General features: G+C 48.0%; 1 protein-coding gene across 1 annotated transcript; it reads right to left on the reverse strand.

The window, feature by feature from the left end:
• Nucleotides 1-741: 741 nt before the first annotated feature.
• Nucleotides 742-16,028, reverse strand: TDRKH (tudor and KH domain containing). The gene is made up of 13 exons (XM_049765974.1): nucleotides 15,958-16,028; nucleotides 8,932-9,084; nucleotides 8,125-8,231; nucleotides 6,969-7,158; nucleotides 5,849-5,988; nucleotides 5,429-5,738; nucleotides 3,466-3,626; nucleotides 3,103-3,275; nucleotides 2,531-2,595; nucleotides 1,817-1,968; nucleotides 1,540-1,641; nucleotides 1,166-1,265; nucleotides 742-985 (listed from the first exon to the last, which is right to left on the reverse strand). Exons 2-13 carry the CDS (start codon nucleotides 9,053-9,055, stop codon nucleotides 939-941), a joined length of 1,671 nt encoding a protein of 556 aa, XP_049621931.1. The 5' UTR covers nucleotides 9,056-9,084; nucleotides 15,958-16,028; the 3' UTR covers nucleotides 742-938.
• Between the last annotated feature and the right edge of the window lie 3,558 nt (nucleotides 16,029-19,586).

Here is a 19,586-nt window from a genome sequence, read left to right on the forward strand (position 1 = left end):
CTTACTTAGCCCCTCCCTCCCGCTTTAGTACCCCAGAATAAGACCTGCTCTTGTATTAAAAAAAAAAAATCACTCCTGTTGTTTCTTGGAGAACTACATGCAGTTCTGGGGATCAATATACATGCGGCAAGCATATGACCATCCTATCCTAATCGTCATGTTAGTGGACATGACATTTTGGGGAACGATCCCTCTAGGGAAGGTCTGTTCTGCAACTCTCGCCAGCTCAGACGACATCCCAAAGACCGGCTTCCACCAGTCATCCCACCATCTTGGCTTCACATAATTCTGAGAACTTTATTCAGCAAAGGCTCCACACAAATGATTGAAAGAAACATTCTCTTGAGTGTAGTGTAGTATGTAGCGTTTTAGGATCACTCTGTATACATATAACCAAAGTTTATAGCAAACAGCCAGAGCCACCATTCCCCAAAACGTCATGTCCACTAACACCAGCAGTTGAAACTGGGAGGCTGGACTTTTGGAGGTGGCTGGACAAAACCATGCTGGAATTTTGCCTTTGCCTCTGACACGAGGACAGTCTTGAGGCTCACCACTCCAAAACTGCCCTTAATCAGTCCCCTGATGAGATCAAAGTCTGTAAATGACTTCTGGTCCTGCTCACATACTTTCAGGCAGAGTGCTGGAAAGAGAAAATGCTCTTCACATCATAGATAGGTGAATCCCATCCATAATCCTGGAAGGACTGCGCAGGTCTCTCACAGATTCCTTTCTGTAGGCACCAAATCCTGCCAAAGACACAAAACAGTAACAGGAATGGGTGTGAGCATTGCGGAGCATCATCAGTAAGCTAGGCTGTGGGAAGGTCCAAAACCCCAGTCCCTGTTGGTGCCCTCATTCCTTTCCTGGAATGTGGCTACCAAGAGATGCGCTTGACTCACGGCAGATGGCAGAGGGAGCTGAAGCCGGCTTCAGACTTAGAAATCATCTTTCGGATCATCATCCCCCGAGAACGAGGCAGCCTCTATTCGGGAGAAAGGAGGAGAGGGTGAGAGGCATTGTTCTCTTCTAGCAGACACTGCTGGGTCTGGGGGAAGATGGCTTCTCAGTGATGGCTTGATAGGCCACGATGATCTAGTTTGGACACTGGGTGGGAACCAAGAACTTCCAGAGACAAGGTGGGTGGGGGAACTGCTGTCTGTACCTGAGAGGCTGAAGCAGGACAGAGTTCTGGGGATCTCTCTGGGGCCCTTCATGGCGTCAATGAGCATGCTGCTGCTGTGAGATATGTCTGCTTCTGTGGTCTGAAGGAATGAAAAGAAGAAAGTGTTGCTGGTGGAAAGGAGAGGCTGACGTGTAACTGTTCTGAGGACCTGTCTGACAACAGCGAAGGTTGGCTGGGGAGAGGACAACTGTCTCCTTTGATGAGAACTAGTAAAGCAATTCAGAAATCTTTGCGAAGCTCTCTACGAAAGTATCATGACCAGATGCCTCCCTGTCCTGGGCTCTCCTCTGGGTTCTCCTGGTACCTGACTGGCCCGATGGTCCCTGCTGATAAAAAAAAAAAAGAGCACTCACCATTTCCTGCAACACAGCTCGGACAGCTTTGCTTTCTTCCACGTCCTCAGGAACCTCAACGGCATATCCTTTACGAACCAATTCCAACCCGATATCAAGATTCTGAGAATTAAAATGGAAAGGGAAGCATTTTCTCTAGCGAGGAAACAGTGGAAGAGCAAAGAAATGTTAAGGTTCCTTGGGGGGAAGGTGAACGGAAGTTGACAAGATAGCGACCTTGGACACAGGTTTCTAGGAGGAAAAGGAAAGGAAGAGTGGGAACCACATGTGACGGCACCTTTCCATTGCTGGTATCGTATAAGTAGATCTTGGGCCACGTGGAGACCCCAGACTGGACGTAGCTAGAGATCTTGGCCACCAAGGGCTTCCAGTCCGCACAGTGCGTCAGTCTCTCGAACTCGTCCAGGGCTGCTTCTTCCCACTTTCCGCCTGGCAACAGATGAGAGTACGCCCAAGTGTGAACTGGTGCTGCTGGGGGCGGGATTATATCCCGGGGGTGGGGTGGGGGACGGAAATTATGATTGGAGGCGATACGCAGGCTACTTCTGGCTCAGTGCTCGGTAACCAGGTAACCACGGAGAGCTGGGGATTGCTCCATCATTCAAAGCATGCACTCAGGCCCCGTGAGCCATCTCACCAGAATTCTCTTTTTCCACTCGAGGAGACTCTGATGTCAGACGTTCTTTTCGTTATTTTGTTTTGGGACAGTCAGTGGTCCTACACTCAGGAATTATGCCTGGCAGGCACAGGGGACCATCTGAGATGCAGGGGATCGGACCTGGCTTGGCTGCGTACAAGGCAAACACACTTATCTGCTGTGTATCGCTCTGGACAATATTAGTATATTTCTGGCTACTTTCCAGAATTTGCGAGGAAAAGGTAACCAAGCCCCCACAAAAAGTCTGCGACTGTGGAATCTCTCCTGTATACTACATACAACATTTCTGTACTTAGAAGCAAGGTCAATAAGGCAATAAAGTCACCAATTTACCTGCAGGGGCGATCTGTGCCAAGCTACACTCGATTGCTTGAAATGGAAGGCTGAGGAAGTCACTCCTGAAGTGGAAGAAATTGCAATTAGAATCCTAGGGGCCAGAGTGATAGATAGCACAGCAGGTAGAGAGGGCATTTGCTTTGTATGCGGCTGACCCGGGTCTGATCCCTGGCATCCCATATGGTCCCCTGAGCCTGCCAGGAGCGACTTCTGAGCGCAGAGCCAGGAGTAACCTGAGTGGCTCTAGGTATGGTTAAAAAAAAACAAAAAACCAGGGCCGGAGAAATAGCTTGGAGGTAGGGTGTTTGCCTCGCATGCAGAAGGACGGCATCCCATATGGTCCCCAAAGCCTGCCAGGAGTGATTTCTGGGCATAGAGCCAGGAGTAATCCCTCAGTGCTGCCGGGTGTGGCCCCAAAACAAAAACAACAAAAAAAAACCCCAGTGTTGTAGGAACGGCCTTTACAAATTCCTCCCTTCTACATAGCACCAGCCAGCCTTGGAGAATGTGATCGTTCGTTTTCACATGCCCCTGACTCCAGCCTGATTTTCCCTGGCCTCTCTACAGACCTGAGTTTCCTGAGGTCCCCCAATGGGCATTCTCCGTTATCTCCAAAGTCAACATAGTAGAGGTCCATGTTTCCATTTTCCAAGGTGCCAAGGACCCGGGCTCGATACCAGGAATCATTTGAAGGTAAAGGCGCAGCTATGATGTCACCTACATTCACAGTCAAGTCTTCAGGCTACGCGTGGGAAGAATGAGAAGTCAGGAAGCGGGAGAGTCAGGAAAGGGTCAGTTAAAGAATCAGACAAACGAAAACCTAAGCTGGGAATACCAGGAGGAAGAGGGAGCTGGTTCCCAGGAAGGACGTTGCATAATAAAAGGGCAAAGGCCCCTGTCCGTAACCCCACGCTCTTCCGAGGAGAACGTACCAGGCTATTCTCATAGTGCTGGGTCATCTCGCTTACGAGCTTGTCCAACTGCAGGCTGCGGGAGCCAACGATCTGGATCCAGAAGTGGTTTGGATGTTCCGAGGCAGAGACATACACTTCCAAGAACTCATCAGCGTGGAAGCTGAAGTCAGGGCTGGGGACTTAATCACAGAGATAAGCGCTGGTTCATTACCCTCGCAGAAGCAGGTCTAGTAAGAACGGGGAGACCAGCCCTTGGGAGTGAGAAGCCACATGCGGGAGTAGCTACGACCATTCCAAATGGCTGCAGGAGAGACCCAAACATCCTGAGGAAAGGGATGTTCTGCAGCCTCCCGTTTTTTGGGATGGGTGTGTGGATTTGATCAGGACTAATCTGGGCTCTGCTTCAGAAACCATGTTTGGGAGGGCATAGGAGACCATATAGGATGCTGGGGATCAAACCCAGGTTAGTTGCATGTACAAGACAGGTGGCTATCACTTTTTTATTGCTCTGGCCCTTGCTCTGTGTCCTATGCAATTAACAAGGGAGTTTATGTTCTTTTTGGTTTTTGGGTGACTCCTGGTGGCGATCAGGGGTTACTCCTGGTGCTGCACTCAGAAATCACTCCTGGCAGGGTTGGGGGACCATATGGGATGCTGGGAATTCAACTGGGGTCTGTCGGGGGTTCGCACATGCAAGACAAACGCCCCACTGCTTGCTGTGCTCTCTCTGGTCCCTGAGTTTACATTCTAAATTATTTGCCATGTATTCAAATCAGCCCCATATACTGTGTCTTGGAGCAGTGACAGTGGCCTGCCTACTCGAGACCCTCGTCTGTCACAGACTCTGGTGACCCTGAACTAGTCTGAATTCTTCGGGGACCTCCTTTGCTCTAACCATCCCAGTACAATATATGCACGCACATGCTTTTCACGTTTCTGTTCTCATGCTCTACCAAAGATGATCAGCTGCTGCACTCAAGGTTTACTCCCAGGAGAATTTGGGGGACCATATGAAATGCCAGGGATCAAACTCATCTATGCTCAACTCATTGTTCTCTTTCTAGCACCTGAATAAAGATTTTTAAAGCAAGGATGGAGGCGGGAGGGAAAGTATCGAATATTCTGTCTAACAAGTATGTTTGCTGAAATACATGTATTTGATTTAACTATGTAGACTAGTTCCCTGTTAATTAGCGTACTCTTGTTTTGGGGTTATGCCTGGCAGGGCTCACTGGACCACATGGGGTTCTGGGGGCCAAACTTGGGCTGGTCATGTGCCAGGCAAGCACCCTCCCCAGTACTATCACTCTGGTCCTATCCTACTTCTTTATCATTCTCCATCACTAGTTGTTTATCTCTGGATTTACTTGGAATTTTTGGGCCATATCCAGTGCTACTCAGGCATTACTCCTAGTCATGCTTGGGATCAAACAAGGTCAGCCATGTACAAGAAAGACATGGACTCTACCCACTGTACTATCAGCTCCAGCACCCCCAAACTTCAGTTGTTTTGTTTTGAGCCACACATACTGGTGCTCAGGGGATACTCCTGGCTCTGCACTCAGGAATCACTGTTGGGGGGCTCAGGGGACCATACAGGATGCTGGGAATCAAACTCAGGTTGACCCTTATCAACTGTACTATTGCTCTATCCCTAAAACTTCATTGTTTTGGCAACATTCCTAATGGTACTTGGGGAATCATAGGGGCTCTGGGATCAAACTTGGGTCTGCCAGTTTCAAAGCAAATGCCTTAAGCCCTGTGTTAGCTCCCTGGCTACACAGGTTTTTATTTTTCCCTAAAAAAATTATTATTTATGCTTATGACTTAGTACTACCAAATAAAATATTTCCATAAAATTTTATCTGAAATACAAAGACTTATTTACAAGTATTGGCAAGGAAATAGAAGCTATCCAATTTTGGCTTATCTAACTCGGTATTTCCATCTCCTACCGGCTACTACGTCCCCTGTTACATACTTTCAAACATGGACGTCTCTGAGCTGGTCCCATCTGCAGGCTTTTGAGAGCGATCGTCACGGGGTTTCTCCCAGGGCCCTTCTTCTGGACCCACGCCAACACAGTCGCTGCTTCTGGTGGGAGGAGGACCAGCTGGCGTTGACACCCGCATCACGTTTTTCCAGGGAACCGGCTCTCCTGCTCCCCCAGCCTCGGCTACGTCCTCTCTTCTGACACTGATGGGCTGTTTGCGGGGGACTCTGGTTTCTGCGGAATGAACGATTCTTTTCCGAAGTTCTTCGTCTTCTGAAACTTTCTCCAGTATCAAATGCTACGGGAAATAAGAGGAGAAATGTCACTCCAGGGCCAGGCATTTGGAGCCCAGGTTCAGTGGGGACACGGAGTCTTCTCTTCGATAGTCTAAGTCTGTCAGTTACTTGCCTTGGCCGCTGCCACTTCCTTCTGTGTTCCTGAGATCTTGATAAGTCTTGATAGCAGTAACGACCCCTCTGATTCTTTGTCGCAAGTAATTTTAGCTCCGGAGGCCTTACAGATAGAACGGATTGTCTCGCCGCCTCTTCCTGCATGGAACGATAGATAGATCAAATCTAAGTCTGGCCTTCCCTCGAAGCTCACCTTCACTACTGGAGAAATTACTATCAGAGATGGGAGGAGACAGTTTTCATTGCTAAACTGAGCAGATAGAAGACAGTGAGCAGAAAGCAGGAGCTACTGATGTTCTTCCAATACCGTATCATCTGTTGGGATCACTTTCAATTCTACACCTGAGTTCCCACTGTTGATTCCTCCACCCACTCCGCTTCCCTCAGGTGGGAGACCCTGGCCTGAAGGGCCTCTGCCTGCCTCTCCCACCAGTGGAGAAATGTCCTTAGAAAGTCTCCCTGGAAGCATTGTTTCTCAACCGCTTTTTGTCCATGGCCCCTCTGATCTTGTTTCCTTCTTGTGGCCCACCCTCCCATCCCTGCCCCCTTGGTGTCTCCTAGTTGGTACCCTACTTCCACGCTATGGTTGAGCTTCCCCCACCCTGCCATTTATATAATTTTTCACTTGGACCCTCTTGGAATATTCAGGGAGTCCCCCTGGCTCCCTCAGTTACCTTAGCTCTCAAGATCTGGGATAACAAAGATTTGGAACTTCCCATCAAACCTCTAGCATGTGGGAAAAATATTCACCTGAACCCTCAGGTGACCTATTTATAAGGTTCAGATCATATACTTCTTACAGTGAAGGGTTTGGTTTTACCGGAGGTTTTTCTCCCCATTTTTCTCCTTTAGCCACACCCAGTCATGCTCAGGGGTTACTCCTGGCAGTGGTTTGGGGACCATATGGGATGCTGGGGATGGAACCCAGATCACCACATGCACTGTACCCACCTGGGCCCTAACCAGGGGGGTTCTTGCTTTACCAGAACTACAAGTAAAACTCTAGTTTCAGAGTCTATTTTTTTATGTCCCAGCAAGGGAAGAGAGGCCAGGAAACCTCCTTGAGAAGGTCTGAAATAAAGGGAAAGGTCGACAGAAAGGAAGTTGCTCATTGATACCTATGATCCTGCCCACAGATCTCTGGGGAACAGAGAGCTGCTCAGACACCGTGCTGTTCTCCGACAGGATTTGATGGATCGCGGCCTTGGCCTTGCACACCTGCACGGGAAAGCCGCTGATGAGCAACACTCGCTCATCGCCCACATCTTCCGTGTCCACGTTGATCCGAGCGCCGGTCTGCTTCCGCAGCTGTGAGGAAAGGACACAGGTCAGCTTGCTGAGAGAGCTTCCGTTTACAGCTCAGGGATTTCTAAACCAAACCCTGGAAGTAGGTGGAAGGGCTTGGGTCACGCCCAGGGGTGCTCAGGGGTTATTCCTGGTTTTGCCCTCAGGAATTAGTCCTGGTGATGCTCAGGGGACCAAGCGGAATGCTGGGGCTAGAACACGGGGTGGCCACAGGGCAATGCCTTCCTACACTACTGCTCCAGCGCCCACACAGATGGGATTAGCTGCAAGTACTAGGTAACTCATGGTGTTCTGGTATTTGTGTTTTGCATTACTTTTATTATTTTATTTGTTTATTATTTATTTATTATTATTATTTACTCAAAAACTTCTTTCCCCCTGATTTTATTTGTATCATAGAAGTATTTTGGGACCGTAGAGATAGCACAGTGATAGGCCGTTTGTCTTGCATGTGGCTGACCCAGGACGGACCTGGGTTTGATTTCTGGCATCCCACATGGTCCCCAGAGCCTGCCAGGAGCTCTGAGCTCAGAGCCAGGAGTCGCCCCTGAGCGCCACCAGGTGTGGCCCCCAAACCAAAAAAATAAAAAAATGGTTTTATTGACTTTCCAACTAAACAGGAGAAACCAGACAGCAATATAATACTATGTGTTAATAAGAACTCATGAATTTCACCGCAGAATGACTCAAACTCGACTAAGCTAAGAAGCACTTAATCAAAAATGTCAATTCAAGCTATACTTTGGTTTCTCTTTAGGAAGCAGGACTCACCTTTAGGAAACAGAAGGGAAATAGCCCAGTCAATTAAAAAGTGCCTTTACGCCGCTATAAATGTGTATTGCATGTATGTAGAAGTGCGCGCGCACACACATACACACACACAGTATGGGCCTGTCTCCTGGGATGGGTGCAAGAGGGAAACCAGGAGTCATCAGAGTCAAGACCCACAGAATTCTGAACCGCACTCACCTGCTTGATATTGGCTCCCTGCCGGCCAATGATAAGCTTCACGGCCTCCTGGGGAACTCGCATCTCGATCTCAATGTCGTCTTCTCCCACGAAGGTGAGCCGCTCGTCTGCACAATGGATTCATGGTTCGTCAGGTCAGACTTAAGCAGCCCAGAGCTATGACTAGCCCTCCCTAGAATCTGGCAAAGAAACACTGCGCCAGGAGGTAACGGAGGATCTCAACCACAATGATGAGCCTGATTGGGTCCTCCAGGCCCAGAGAAAGGGGATTATCTCCGAGCTACTTCTTCAGATGCTAAAATGGAAAAGGCGCCTGGCTCTAGGAAGATGGGGTTCTGGATGGTGGGAAAATGACAACTTCCAGAACATACCTTTTACAGAAGGAAGACACCAAAAGCACAGAAGAGAGAGGCTAAAAAAGTAGCGCCCGAGGATACATTCATTAGGCGATTCAAAAGTTCTCGTTCTGAATAATTATTTGGGTCCTATATCCAAGGTCCAAAATATCAGGAAACCCAATTGCTAATCTCTTAACAACTTAAATCACACAAGGAGATAATGAGTAAAGAAACTAGGGGCAGGAGGGACATTACAGCACTGACGATGCTGAAGGGTACCAATTGAGTCTGTAAAAGTACTGTACATTAAGGCGATAGAAAGAAAGAAAATCAGTTCCCAAGATCCCTCAGAGAAAACCATCAACAAGCCTACAAACGAGCCTTCCAGTCTAGCTAGGCAAGTTTCCAAGTTAACACGGAACAAGGTCTGGGTGAACGCTCCATGCGGATCAGCCCTGGGCTCACACACCTCTGCTTTCTCTGAATCTGCGGTATAGGATGTAGGCGATTGTGGCGCTGGCGGGAATCCCGAGGAGGAGTGCGATTTTCTGAATGGTGGACAAGCTTGCCCAAGAAGTCCGCTCGGTGGGCATTTTCAAACTGCAGTGCTCTGACCTCTATCCTGAAATGCGAAAAGAAGAGGGGAAAAGAGCCTCATCTCCAGCACCATCTGACTGGCAGAGGGGAATGTGCACTGTGGGCCTGGGAAGAGAGGGCTGCTTGTGGAGGCAACACACCCTGAGAGCTGACAATGTCCTCAGCAGGCCAGAGTTTGAGGATCACTGTTCTAGGACCACTGTTACTAAGTACACGAATATAAATCACCTTAGGAAATGGGTCTCCCTCTGCCGTAACTCCTTCCTCTCCTTTTCAGTTGGGTGAAAAAAACCCAGGTGGGCTTTGAAGTAGAATTAAAAGCTGGATAAAATTGGGCTGGAGTGAGGACGTGCCCAGGGGCAATGCCTTCTTCTGTGCTCAAGAGACCACATTAGTGCAGGAATAGAACCTGAGTCAGCCCCACACAAAGCAAGCGCCTTTACTCTCCGTACTAGCCCCATCCCCTTTCTTTTTCAGATAGGAGCTCCGTGCAGCATCAGAAATAGAACTCACGGCCTGGATCATGTACTGTACCACCTGAGCAGAACTTCATTCCCCAAGCTGCAAATAAAACCTTTCACCAAAGTTTGAGTTCCATATTCATCCCTGTAACCTGAGTTAGTCATTGTCAATGCATGAAGAATTTAAAAAATTTGGGCCAGAGCGGTGGCACAGTGGTAGGGTGTTTGCCTTGCACGTGGCTAACCTAGGAACGACCGCAGTTTGATCCCCGGCGCCCCCTATGTTCCCCTAAGCTAGGAGCGATTTCTGAGCACAGAGCCAGGAGAAATTCCTGCACACCATCAGGTGTGGCTCAAAAACAAATTCAAATTCTGTGTTTAAACTCAGACCAAAGACTGAAATTCAATCTAATAGGAAAGACAAACACTCAATTTATACAACGGAGAAACAAAATAAACTTTGGTAAGTACAACAGCCTGGAAGAGCTAGACATTAAGACTTCTTAAAGAGGGGATCGTTGAGAACTCAAGATATAAATCAAAAGATAGCACAGGTATCGCATGCAGGAAGCATAGGTGAGAGGATTCCTGGCACTGCCATGTCAGGAGAGAGGGGAGAGAGGGAGGGAGGGAGAGACAGACAGAGAGACAGAGAGAGAGAGAGACAGAGAGAGAGAGAGAGAGAGAGAGAGAGAGAGAGAGAGAGAGAGGGAGGGAGGGAGGGAGAGGGAGAGCGGGAGAGGGTGGGAAGGAGGAAGAGAGGGAGGGATGGGGAGAGGAGGGAGAGAGGGAGGGAGGGGGAGAGGGGGAGGGAAAGAGAGAGAGGGAGAGAGAGGGAGAAAGGGAGGGGAGAGAGAGGGAGAGACAGAGAGACAGAGAGAGAGGGAGAGAGAGGGAGAGAGGGAGGGGAGAGAGAGAGGGAGAGACAGAGAGACAGAGAGAGAGGGAGAGAGGGAGGGTGGGAAGGAGGAAGAGAGGGAGGGATGGGGAGAGGGGGAGAGGGAGGGAGAGACAGAGAGAGAGGGAGAGAGGGAGGGAAGGAGGGAAGAAGAGAGGGGGAGGGAGGGAGGGGGAGAGGGAGAGAGGGAGGGTGGGAGGGGAGGGGGAGGGAAAGAGAGAGAGGGAGAGAGAGGGAGAAAGGGAGGGGAGAGAGAGGGAGAGACAGAGAGACAGAGAGAGAGGGAGAGAGAGGGAGAGAGGGAGGGGAGAGAGAGAGGGAGAGACAGAGAGACAGAGAGAGAGGGAGAGAGGGAGGGTGGGAAGGAGGAAGAGAGGGAGGGATGGGGAGAGGGGGAGAGGGAGGGAGAGACAGAGAGAGAGGGAGAGAGGGAGGGAAGGAGGGAAGAAGAGAGGGGGAGGGAGGGAGGGGGAGAGGGAGAGAGGGAGGGTGGGAGGGGAGGGGGAGGGAGGGGGAGAGAGAGAGGGAGGGAGGGAGACAGAGGGGGAGAGAGAGAGAGAGAGAGAGAGAGAGAGAGAGAGAGAGAGAGAGAGAGAGAGAGAACCATAGGCACTGAACCAGGAGTAGACTTAGGGCACAATTACCAACAAGTAAAATTCAGATCATTCATCTTACAAACTCAATGCACTGGTTGATTATCCAATGTGTGCTACTCTGGTGATGACCAGAGTTTGAAAACCTAGCAATCAGCTTTCAGTCAGGAGGTTAGTAAACGTGATGAGAAGGTCATTAGGCTTTAAAGACTTGGGGATCAAAACCGACTGTGAACCAACAATAGCAGGAGATGATCCAGAATCTTACACTGTCTGCTTTCACTACCACCTTCAAGCAATAACTGTGCTTAAAGAGCAAAGTGATGTTTCAGAACTTGACGCTTAAAACCCAGAGATAACCTGATTTCACGGCTCGAGGTACCAACTGGTAAACTGAGGCTTATGGTAATAGGGATTTCCATACAACACAATTTGCAACGAGACTTAAAGCAGGACTTTTATTTTCATGGGCCACATCTGATTACTTCTGGCTCTGCACTCTGAAATTACTCCTGGGGTGCTAGGGCCTGAACTTGGGTCTGCCACATGCAAAACAAAGGCCCTACCTGCAGTAGGGCCTCTCTAGCTCCAGGACTTCTGGTTCTGATGTCAGGGATTGAACCAGGGCCTCTTACAAGCAAGGCAAACTATCTACCCCAGAGCCACTTACCCGGTCCAATGGATTCGGGTTAACTGCTTGCTTTGGAACACATTATTTATACCCATTAAAACTACTACTGTACTTGAAACGAAAAAAGTCAGGCTTCTTAAATTCTTTCCACTGACCACCCCGTCTTTTTAAAATTATGTTGTTTTTTCTTTTTTTTTTTTTGGTTTTTGGAATACACCCGGTGGCATTCAGGGGTTACTCCTGGTTCTGCACTCAGAAATTACTCTTGGCAGACTTGGGGGACCATAGGGGATGCTGGGATCAAACCTGCATGCAAGGCAAACACCCTACTCATTGTGCCATCAGTCTCTAAACCTTTTTTTCTTTTGTTGTTGCTATGCTCAGGGCTTATTCCTGGTACAGTCTGAGGGTTGTGTATATGTTCGGACCCTGGTCAGCATGCAAGGCAAGCACCCCATCCATGCACTATCTCTCTAATCCCTCATCATGTCTTTTTGCTAGGAATAATTCTGGATTTTTGCAAACCCAACATTCATCTAGTTTAAGTAGCTTTGGTTCAAAGAACAATTTGTGACGGTATATCATAATGGAGACTTGGAAATTAAAATCTCCCTTCCCCAAATGCATAAGACCAAATGTTATCTGGTATTTGTCTCTGAGACAATCACCACTCCAATTCTGACCCTCCATACTGGACTAAATTTTACTCCTACAGGCTTCCATAGTATCCAAAAATTCCTTTGATAACTCATGTATTCCTTGTAAAACTTTAATTGGGGAGGGGCCAGAGCGGTGGCGCCAGACATAAGGCGTCTGCTTTGCAAGGACTAGCCTAGGTCGGACCGCGGTTCAATCCCCAGCGTCCCATATGGTCCTCCAAGCCAGGAGCGATTTCTAAGTGCAGAGCCCTGAGTGCCAACGGGTGTGGCCCCAAAACAACAACAAAAAAACCCCTTTAATTATGGGTGTGTTTTTAGTATCAAAGATGTGGGAGGGCTGGAGTGGAGACACGAGCGGTAGGGCATGTCTCGCACGCACTGACCTAGCACAGACCGCGGTTTGATCCCCTGTGTCCCATATGATCCCCTAAGCCAGGAGCAATTTCTGAGTGCAGAGCCAGGAGGAACCCCTGAGCGTCACTGGGTGCAGCCCAAAAAAAAAAAAAAAAAAAAAAAAAGCGTGGGAAGACCAATTCAAATGCTAGGCCAGGTGCCAATGATATCTATAAAAAAGGCCAGAGCAATAGCACAGCAGGTAGGTTTGCCTTGCACGCAGCCGACCCAGGTCCATTCCTCAGCATCCCACATAGCTTCCTGAGCCTGCCAGGAGTAATTTCTGAGCACATAGCCCCCCCCCCCCCCCCCCGAAAAAGAAAAAAGGGTAGATGGATTAAAGTTTTATTTACTCTTGGCTTTTGGATCACACACCTGGTGACGAACAATAGGCGGTATTGGAGGACCTAACAAGGGTTCAACAGCTGCAAGAGCAAGTGCCTTGGGGACGGAGTGATAGCACAATGGGTAGGGCATTTGCCTTCAGCACTGCTAACCTGAGTTTGATCCTCCGCAGCACGGTCCCCTGTAGACCCCTAAGCCCACCAGAAGTGACCTGAGTGCTGTCCTCCCCCCAAAAAAGCAAGTGCCCTGTACCATTTCTCTGGCCCGAATCTCAAGAGTTCTTATAGAAGTTCTAATCTAGTAGAAGACGTAAAGCCCAAGAGCTGGCCCCTCTTCGGAGCCTACCAAGAAGGATTCCTGAGCAGAGAGTCAGGAGTGACCCCAGCGCACCATTGGGGGCACCCCCCCCACGAAATAACCTGCAAACCAAAGGACTGAGTTATGAGAAATTCATTAATTGGGAAGAAACTGGCTACAGGTTTTTCATTTAAGCATTGGCGTCGAGAGTTTAAACAAGAGAACACTGAAAACTTGGTGGAGGGGCAGTTGTTACTATGCAGCACTAAGGGGCCAGAGATAAAACAGTAGGTATGGTTTGATCCCCAGGATCCCATAAGGCCCCCCGAACTTGCCAGGAGTGATTTCTAAGCGCAGAGCCAGGAGCAACCCGAGAGCCGTTGGATGTGGCTGCCACCCTCCCAAACACTACGGAGCCGTCAGAAATTGAATCTGTGGGGACAGAGAGATAGCATGCAGAAGGACGGGGGTTCAAATCCCAGCATCCCATATGGTCCCCTGAGCCTGCCGGGGGGCAATTTCTGAGCATGGAGCCAGGAGTAAACCCTGAGCGCTGCTGGGTGTGACCCAAAAACAAAACAAAACAAAACGAAACGAAAAAAAAGAAATTGAAGTTGTGCTAATTATCTGCTGATATTTATGTAAGATATTCAGTCACAAACAATATTTACTTAGCATAGTTTGTTTACAATTCACCTATTTACAAATCACACTATTCTTTTGAGAAAAATAAGAAAAATTAAAAAACACAGAAACAAGAATACCGAATGCTAGTTTTTATTAGTAGTTTTTTCAATCGAATTAAAAGAGATTAAAATTAAAGACCTTGGAGAAGAAGCGATAGTACTGGGTGCAGGAGCGATAGAGCTGGGAAGGACCGAGGCTGGGCCTAAATTTGAACCGCACCCCACATGGTCTCCCAGCTTGCACCACCAAGAATGATCCCTGAATAAGGCCCGAGTACCTCTGGGCGTGTGATCCCAGATGCCAGGCATCCCACCTGGTACCCCCAGCACTACCATGTTTACTACTCACTACCATGAGTGCAGAGCCAAGTAGTAATCTCTGAGCACTGTTAGGTGTGGTCTCAGAAAAAGAAAAAAACAAAAAAAAGTCGGCAGAGAGGCGAAGCAGCAGGAAAGGTGGATGAAGATAATGGGTTTTCAGCTGCAAACAACTGAATTGATGGGGAGGTGTGTGGGTGTGTAGGCGAAGCAGCAGGAAAAGTGGATGAAGATAATGGTTTTCATTTGCAAACAATTGTAGGGAAAGGGGGGGGAGGAGGAGAGAAGAGGGGAAGGAGAAGGAGAATGTGTGTAGGTGAAGGAGCAGAAAAACTGGGTGAAGATAATGGCTTTCAGTTGCAAACAACTGTGTGAATTAAGGGGTGTGTGTGAGAGAGAAAGAGGAGAGAGGGCAGAGGGAAAGAGACAGACACACAGACAGACCGACTCCATGTGTGTAGGTGAAGGAGCAGAAAAACTGGGTGAAGATAATGGCTTTCAGTTGCAAACAACTGTGTGAATTAAGGGGTGTGTGTGAGGGAGAAAGAGGAGAGAGGGCAGAGGGAAAGAGACAGACACACAGACAGACCGACTCCAGCAATGCTCAGGGCTTACTTCTAGCTCAGCTCCCAGGAATCACTCCCTCCAGGGGACCCTATGGGAGGAGCTTTCCAGGAAGGCAACAAACAACCCTTCCCATAAGGGAATAGAATCCAATCACTGCAGCCTCAAGCTGGGTTCTAATGTCCTTTCAACAGCTGGCAGTCAAATCAAGCATCCCCCGTTGGGTTCCTGTGGGTCAAGCTCTTCTTCCTCTTTTTCTTTCCTTCCTTCCTCCCTTGCTTTCATCCCCTGTTGGGTTCCGTTGGGTCAAGCTTTTTTTCCTTCCTTCCTTCCTTCCTTCCTTCCTTCCTTCCTTCCTTCCTTCCTTCCTTCCCTCCTTCCCCTTCCTTTCTTCCCTCCCTCCCTCTTTTCTTCTTTCCTTCCAGCCAGGTCCCACCAAGGAGCCAAACCTACAACCCCAAAGCAGCAGCAATGGCATAACCCAAGAGGGGTGCTGCATTACAGCAACTCTCGACTCTCCTTCTTGCTCCAATGGGTGAGGGGGACGTCGGGGTAGACTTGGGGTGACTCTTGCATGCGAAGCTGCGACGTGGAGACTCTGCAGCTTGGGTGCTGCAAGATGATGATGATGTTGACAGGTGGGGAGCCAGGAGAGGAGAGATGGGGGGGTGGTGAACCCCTATTTCATGCCTTGCCAAGGATCCTCCTTCGACGCAGGCATCATCCAGAGGAGGGCATACAGGCACTGGAGCGTGCCTGCTGAGCTCAGAACTGGCTGGAGGGGAGCAGAACCCCAAATTCCAAAATTTTGGGGATGCAGCTCCAATTGCGCATGCGCAGCACGGCCACTTCCCCTGTGACGGCTCCAACTGCGCATGCGCGGGGGTCACTTCCGGCGGCGGTTGGGTCATGGCCCCCGCGGGGGATGCTGAGACCCCCCCCCCCGCACCGTGGAGGCGCCGCAGCCTCTCCATTCCTTCCTGCCGTGCTGCCCGACCACCCTCCCTTTGTCTCCTCAAAACTCCGCCCTCGCTGCTCCCCGCCCGCCATTACCGCGCCTCCGTCCGCCGCCGCAGCCAGCCGCACGTGCAGTTTCGCGCTTCGCTCCCGCCGCCACCGCCGCCTCTGCCTCCACTTCCGCCGCCGCACTCTCGCGAGACTTTAGCCGCCGCAAAGCCCCGCCCCGAGCTCGGCAGCAACCAATCAGCGCCCAGCTTTTTTCCCGAGCCAGCCAATCAGCTTCGAGCGACGGCGTCAACTCGCTCCGCAACGTGCGCCGAGCGACGGGACTTCAGCCGGCGCAAGCCCCGCCCTCGAGGCTCGTTAGCAACCAATCAGCGCCTGGCTTTTTACTAAGCCAGCCAATCAGCTTCGAGCAACGGCGTCAAATCCCTCCGCGGCGGCGTGCGCTGAGAGACGGGACTTCTGCCGCCGCAAGCCCCGCCCCGAGGCGCGTAAGCAACCAATCAGCGCCCGGTTTTTTCTAAACCAACCAATCGGCTTTGAGCGACGGCGTCAAAGCCCTCCGCGGCGTGGCGTGCGCTGAGCGACGGGACTTCAGTGCTGCCACAAGCCCCGCCCCCGAGGTGGGCGGGGTGAGCGTGTGTCTGTGTGCGCATGCGCGGGGGAGAAAAGTGGGCGGAGCTGGAGTCATCCTTACAGCATCCTTGGCTTGCACCATGTTGGTTGCCTTTGTACAAAGCCATTGGTTCCCCCAGCTCTTTAGATCAGTGGTTTTCAATCTTTTTTTGTGCAAAGGCACACATAGCATGGAGGTAGGGTGTTTGCCTTGCATGCAGAAGGACGTTGGTTCAAATCCCAGCATCCCATATGATCCCCCCTGTGCCTGCCAGGAGCAATTTCTGAGTGCAGAGCCAGGAGTAACCCCTGAGCACTGCCAGGTAGGACCCAAAACCAAAAACAAAAAAAGAAAAGAGAATCACACCACCATTAGAAAATGTTAAATTTTTTTTTACCTGTTTCTTGAACAGATATCTAGTCATGCTGACACCTAAGAAATCTTGGGTCCTTCTAGATCCAAATAGTCTGATTCTTTAAAAATAGAAGTCTGGGACCATGTAGATTTATAGTCAATATCTTTAAATCTCTACTAGTAACTTGCCAACTATTCGCTATCCCTCTTAAAGATACATAGCTTAAATATTAAACATTATTGTTTTTAAATAATCTTAATTTTTTTGTTTTGTTTTTGTTTTTGGGTCACACCCGGCAGTGCTCAGGGGTTACTCCTGGCTGTCTGCTCAGAAATAGCTCCTGGCAGGCATGGGGGACCATATGGGACACCGGGACTAGAACCAACCACCTTTAGTCCTGGATCGGCTGCTTGCAAGGCAAACGCCGCTGTGCTATCTCTCCGGGCCCAAATAATCTTAATTTTAATGAAGATTTAAAATATTTGACTTCTAAGATTTATAGCTTTTTAAAAAGACATTATGATTTACAAAGTTTTTCATAATAGAGCTGTTTCAAGCATACAATGTTCTAATACCTAACTCACCACCGATGTCGCCTTTCTTCCACAAGTTCCTTCCACCCCCTTGGCAGACTGTATAATAAATTTATTTCAAATTAATTGCTTTAATAAAACCTAAAGGAATGGGAAAATATTTATAGAAAGCAATTGTAAGAGCTACTTTTCCATGAACAGATACAATTAATTAAATCAAGATGAAAGGTGACTCAAAAAAAAATGTGTTGCTCAAAGTCAAGTATTGAAGAGGTCAAAAAGCATAAAACATGAAAATAACTCTCATTTCTGGCCACACTTTACCTCTCTTTTATCAAAAATTGTAATGCATAATAAAAGTTATTTGAGACCTTAAACTTCTTTTTTTAACTCGGAGTATATTGACTATATATAAAGTAATTCTCTTGAATAGGAATCAAATAAACACAAATTATCTTATCATTACTTTATTATGAGATAACAAAGTTTTTTTTTTTTCTATAATGATTGGTCTATATGTGAGCCAAAGCTGCATGTTATGGATAAAATTGGAATTTTTTTTTCCCCAAAGCACACCAGACAAGATCTCATGAGACACTAGTATGCCGTGGCACAGTGGTTGAAACATGCTGCTTTAGATGGAGGGATGAGCTGTCACTTTTCCCCACAATTCATCTTTTGGTTGCTCAGGCTGTGACAGGCCCTCAGGAGAGGTACTATCTCTTCTGTGTACTAGCTACAGACACAGTGCCTGACTCAGTGAATGTTTGTTGGATGAGTATTTGGAGTCCACCCGGAGGTGCATGGGTTTTTCTTCCTATTTTAAAAATTTGACTTTAAAGCTAAACTATATTTCATTGAAATACATCGAAGGGCCAGAGAGATAGCATGGAGGTAGGGTGTTTGCCTTGCGTGCAGAAGGATGGTGGTTCAAATCTTGGCATCCCATATGGTTCCCCGAGCCTGCCAGGAGCGATTTCTGAGCACAGAACCAGCAGTAACTCCTGAGCGCTGCCAGGTGTGATGCGAAAACAAAACAAAACAAAACAAAACAAACAAACAAACAAAACATTGAAAATGAACAGTGCATGCACAGCTTCCAAAGCCAAAGGAACAAAAACCCATCATAGCAAGAAAATAAGTCTCTTCTCTCAGAGACTATCAGATTCTTGTGGATTTTCCACAAGATACTATGACAAACATATATTTACAAATTTATGACAACTTGCTACTTTGCAATTTCTGTATAGTTCTCCTTAGTTACACACACACACACACACACACACACACACACACACACACACACACACTTGCCTCAGCAAATTTTCATAGTAAGCTGGAGGAATATAAAAACTCTGTTTAGCCCTTTAACATTATATTGATGTCTAAGTATGTTTCATTTGGCTTTTTTTGTTTACTTTTGGGCCACACCTGACTGTGCTCAGGGGATCACTCCTGGCGAGGCTCAGAAGACCATATGTGGTGTCAGGAATCAAACCAGGATTGACAAGACCTATCCACTGTACTCATTTCTATAGCTGAATATTAAATAGGAAGACAAATAAAATATTAGAGATGTGTGTGCATTGTTTGTTTTTAAAATTCGAATAGACACAATTCTGAACATTTACTTTCTCCCATGAAGATTCTTGTCATTTCAGTTCCAGTTGCATGTTTGATAGGGATTTTGTTAAGCACAGTATAATATTGCTTTAATTATTTTCTGCTGAAGTTTTCCACTAGCACAGTGAAAAGGGCTTGTTTGATGACATAGTGGAGTGTGTTATCAAACTACTATTTTTTTTATAAATAAGACTGAACATATTTAATATTTAACTGGCAGTTATTTGTAAATTTTATATTTATATACTTATATTCAAATTCTTTTGATTGGTTAAGTTTTTCTTTTTGGCATATGGGCCACACCTGACAACACTCAGGGGTTATTCCTAGCTCTGTGCTCAGGATTTACTACTGGCAGGTTTGGGGTAGGAACCAAATGGGATTCTGGGGGTTTAACCAGGTTGGCTGTGTGTAAGGCAAATGCCCTTCCAGTTGTGCTATTGCTCTGGTCACTGGTTTCGTCTTTCTGTAGTATTTAATTGGTTTGTGTATAAGTTAAACCTTTTGTTCCTTTTCCCAGTTCATCTGCCTTCTCTACATTTTTGGTGATTTTCTTTCTTTTTCTTTCTTTCTTTTTCTTTTTTTTTTTTTT

Source organism: Suncus etruscus, chromosome 19 (assembly GCF_024139225.1).
Source record: "Suncus etruscus isolate mSunEtr1 chromosome 19, mSunEtr1.pri.cur, whole genome shotgun sequence".
Taxonomy (NCBI): Eukaryota; Metazoa; Chordata; class Mammalia; order Eulipotyphla; family Soricidae; genus Suncus; species Suncus etruscus.

Bases quoted from the DNA above. Each gene is read 5' to 3' on its own strand.
- TDRKH (XM_049765974.1), bottom strand. From the start codon at position 9,055: ATGCCCACCGAGCGGACTTCTTGGGCAAGCTTGTCCACCATTCAGAAA. The intron at 2,596-3,102 runs GTCTGTAGAGAG...CTTCCACTTCAG, and splicing joins GGGGACCTCAGGAAACTCAG to GAGTGACTTCCTCAGCCTTC. The intron at 1,642-1,816 runs GTGCCGTCACAT...TTTAATTCTCAG, and splicing joins ACGATACCAGCAATGGAAAG to AATCTTGATATCGGGTTGGA.